Source organism: Sorghum bicolor, chromosome 2 (genome assembly GCF_000003195.3).
Source record: "Sorghum bicolor cultivar BTx623 chromosome 2, Sorghum_bicolor_NCBIv3, whole genome shotgun sequence".
Taxonomy (NCBI): Eukaryota; Viridiplantae; Streptophyta; class Magnoliopsida; order Poales; family Poaceae; genus Sorghum; species Sorghum bicolor.
In genome coordinates this window covers 18,531,463-18,534,539 of record NC_012871.2, presented here as the reverse complement: position 1 = coordinate 18,534,539, position 3,077 = coordinate 18,531,463, and the positions used below count along the sequence as shown (strand labels likewise).

Below are 3,077 nucleotides of genomic sequence, written 5' to 3'. Positions count from 1 at the left end.
CAAGTTTCATGTGCATATACACTACAAAGGCAAACTTCTCTAGTAGTGCATGTGCACATAAAATTTGTTCTTTTAGGCCTTGTTTAGATGTGAAAAATTTTTGGATTTCGCTACTGTAGCACTTTCGTTTGTTTATGGTAAATATTGTCCAATCATAGACTAATTAAGGTCAAAAGATTCGTCTCGTAATTTACAGTCAAACTGTGTGATTAGTTTTTATTTTCGTCTATATTTAATATTTCATACATATGCCGCAAGATTCGATGTGACAGAGAATCTTGAAAATTTTTTGGATTTCGGAGTGAACTAAACAAGGCCTTAGTATGCTTGTTATAGATGGGGTTTGAATAGTTTTCTTATAGATGTATTATGGATGTGTATCATTTCAGTTTTTTCTCTCAGGTATGTTTTTCTAGTGGGGTTTTTACAATTCTGCCGAGAAGAGATGGTTTGCACAAAATATTTTTCGGAGCATCATTGAACTGGTGTGGTGTGTCTGTCTGACTGGCTCTAGCTTTGTCAGCACAAGGGCCGAGGTGCATCAAGACTTGACTTGTCCGTCCCCTCTCCAATCACAGTTGTGTACGTATATCCATCTCAGCACCACTCGTTTATATATGCATCTCCATCAATCATTTGTCTCATCCTGTTACCATTAGCGTGTAGACCAACCGCGGGCTAGGCCGACCAGTCCCGATCATCCATGGCGTCCTCCTCCAAGCGGTCGCTGCCATGCGTGGTGGTCCTCCTCCTCGCTGTAGTCTTCCACCATGGCTGCTCGTCGGCGACGGCCCACAGACCGTACGCCGGCGACATGGGGAGCAGCACCGACGACAACAGCCCGATGATCGAGCGGTTCCAGCGGTGGAAGGCGGCGTACAACAAGTCCTACGCCACGGTCGCCGAGGACCGGCGGCGGTTCCTGGTGTACGCGCGCAACATGGCGTACATCGAGGCCACCAACGCCGAGGCCGAGGCCGCGGGGCTCACTTACGAGCTCGGCGAGACGGCCTACACCGACCTCACCAACCAGGAGTTCATGGCCATGTACACGGCGGCCCCCTCGCCGGCGCAGCTGCCTGCCGACGAAGACGAGGACGACGCCGCGGAGGCGGTGATCACCACCCGCGCGGGGCCTGTTGACGCCGTCGGCCAGCTGCCGGTGTACGTGAACCTGTCCACCGCCGCGCCGGCGAGCGTGGACTGGCGGGCCAGCGGCGCCGTGACGCCGGTGAAGAACCAAGGCCGATGTGGTATGTACAGTAGAATTCCGTAAACTAAAGAGCATCATCATCATGTCATTCCGTACTGGCAGTCACCAGTCATTTGCCACCTATTATTGCTCTGATCAGCTGTCCCTAATAACCACATGCTTTGTCGTCACTGCGCAAAACACATGCTTTTGCCTGCATCTGCATGTGCTCCCCAACCCAACACATGCATGAATCGGAATCGGATCGTCGGATCGTGGTGCAGGGTCGTGCTGGGCCTTCTCGACGGTAGCGGTGGTTGAAGGGATCTACCAGATCCGGACGGGGAAGCTGGTGTCGCTGTCGGAGCAGGAGCTGGTGGACTGCGACACGCTGGACGCCGGCTGCGACGGCGGCATCAGCTACCGCGCGCTGCGGTGGATCACCTCCAACGGCGGGCTCACCACGGAGGAGGACTACCCGTACACGGGCACCACGGACGCCTGCAACAGGGCCAAGCTCGCCCACAACGCGGCCAGCATCGCGGGGCTCCGGCGAGTGGCCACCCGGAGCGAGGCGTCGCTGGCGAACGCCGTGGCGGGGCAGCCGGTGGCCGTGTCCATCGAGGCCGGCGGGGACAACTTCCAGCACTACAAGAGGGGCGTCTACAACGGGCCGTGCGGGACCAGCCTGAACCACGGCGTCACCGTCGTAGGCTACGGGCAGGAGGAGGAGGACGGGGACAAGTACTGGATCATCAAGAACTCGTGGGGGGCGAGCTGGGGCGACGGCGGATACATCAAGATGAGGAAGGACGTCGCCGGCAAGCCGGAGGGGCTCTGCGGCATCGCCATCCGCCCGTCCTTCCCACTAATGTGACGACATGCATGATGTGCATCCTTTTTTCTTTTTTTTTTCATTTTACGTAATTAAATAGTCAGCATATGACCAATCGAGTCAAACGTTTTTATTCCTGCTATTACGTGTACCATCAGTACACTTGTTGTAAATAATAATCCACGGCACCTCGCGTGTAAACCTTTTATTCTTGTGTGAAAACGACTTCGATATGGAAATGAATTAGGTATGTACGATGAGTCACTGTCAATCGTCATTTACTCGCTTCAATAGACAACATCAAGCGCTCATTATGAAATGCGGAACAACATCAAATTTGGTGGTTGATAGTACCAAGGTTCTGTTTGGATCAACTTTAAATTATAGCGAAGTGATCGATCGAAGCATACCATACCATACCAAACTAGCAGGAAGCCCACGCATTGCAGCAGCAGGCTGCCGAGTTCAATAATATTCGCTCCATACTCACAGAAGTTATTTAGGACAAAGACATGGTCCCTAAAGTCTAATTTTGACTTCTTATTTTTATAAAATTATTTATCAAAAAGTGGTATACATATATTTTTATGAAAGTATGTTTCAACACAAATCTATTTATATAATTTTCACATTTCCAAATTCAACAACTTAAAAATTATTCATAATTTATATTGCTAATAATGTTTAACTTAAATCTTGTCCAAAATGATTTTCTTTATGGATATAGAGGGAGTATTACCATGCTGTGTTAGGAGTTACTCAACCCAACTAAAAATGGTTAAGTATTATAAACACGAAACTGAGCATAAAACACAACACAAAACTGAGCCGCAGGTTGTTTCCGGTTCTGGGAAAGGAACTACTATTCCGACCGAGGAGAACATGCAATTCTATAGGGCAATTCAAAAATTGCGGAAGCTTGGTTTGACCAAGCTGCTAAGTATTAGAAATAAGCTACTTCTCTATATCCATAAAGGAAGTCGTTTATAACAATAATATGGCCTCCAAAACCTAACTTTGACTCCATATTTTTATAAAAATATTTATCAA

The 3,077-nt window shown here is 48.9% G+C and overlaps 1 protein-coding gene across 1 annotated transcript; it reads left to right on the top strand.

The window, feature by feature from the left end:
- LOC8061666 (ervatamin-B) lies at positions 609-2,291 on the top strand. The gene is made up of 2 exons (XM_002461916.2): positions 609-1,253; positions 1,477-2,291. The coding sequence occupies exons 1-2, from the start codon at positions 704-706 to the stop codon at positions 2,067-2,069; spliced, it is 1,143 nt and encodes a 380-aa protein (XP_002461961.1). The 5' UTR covers positions 609-703; the 3' UTR covers positions 2,070-2,291.

Excerpts from the sequence above, each read along its gene's own strand:
- LOC8061666 (XM_002461916.2), top strand. The coding sequence starts at position 704 with ATGGCGTCCTCCTCCAAGCGGTCGCTGCCATGCGTGGTGGTCCTCCTC. Across the intron at positions 1,254-1,476 it reads GAAGAACCAAGGCCGATGTG|GGTCGTGCTGGGCCTTCTCG; the intron begins GTATGTACAGTA and ends ATCGTGGTGCAG.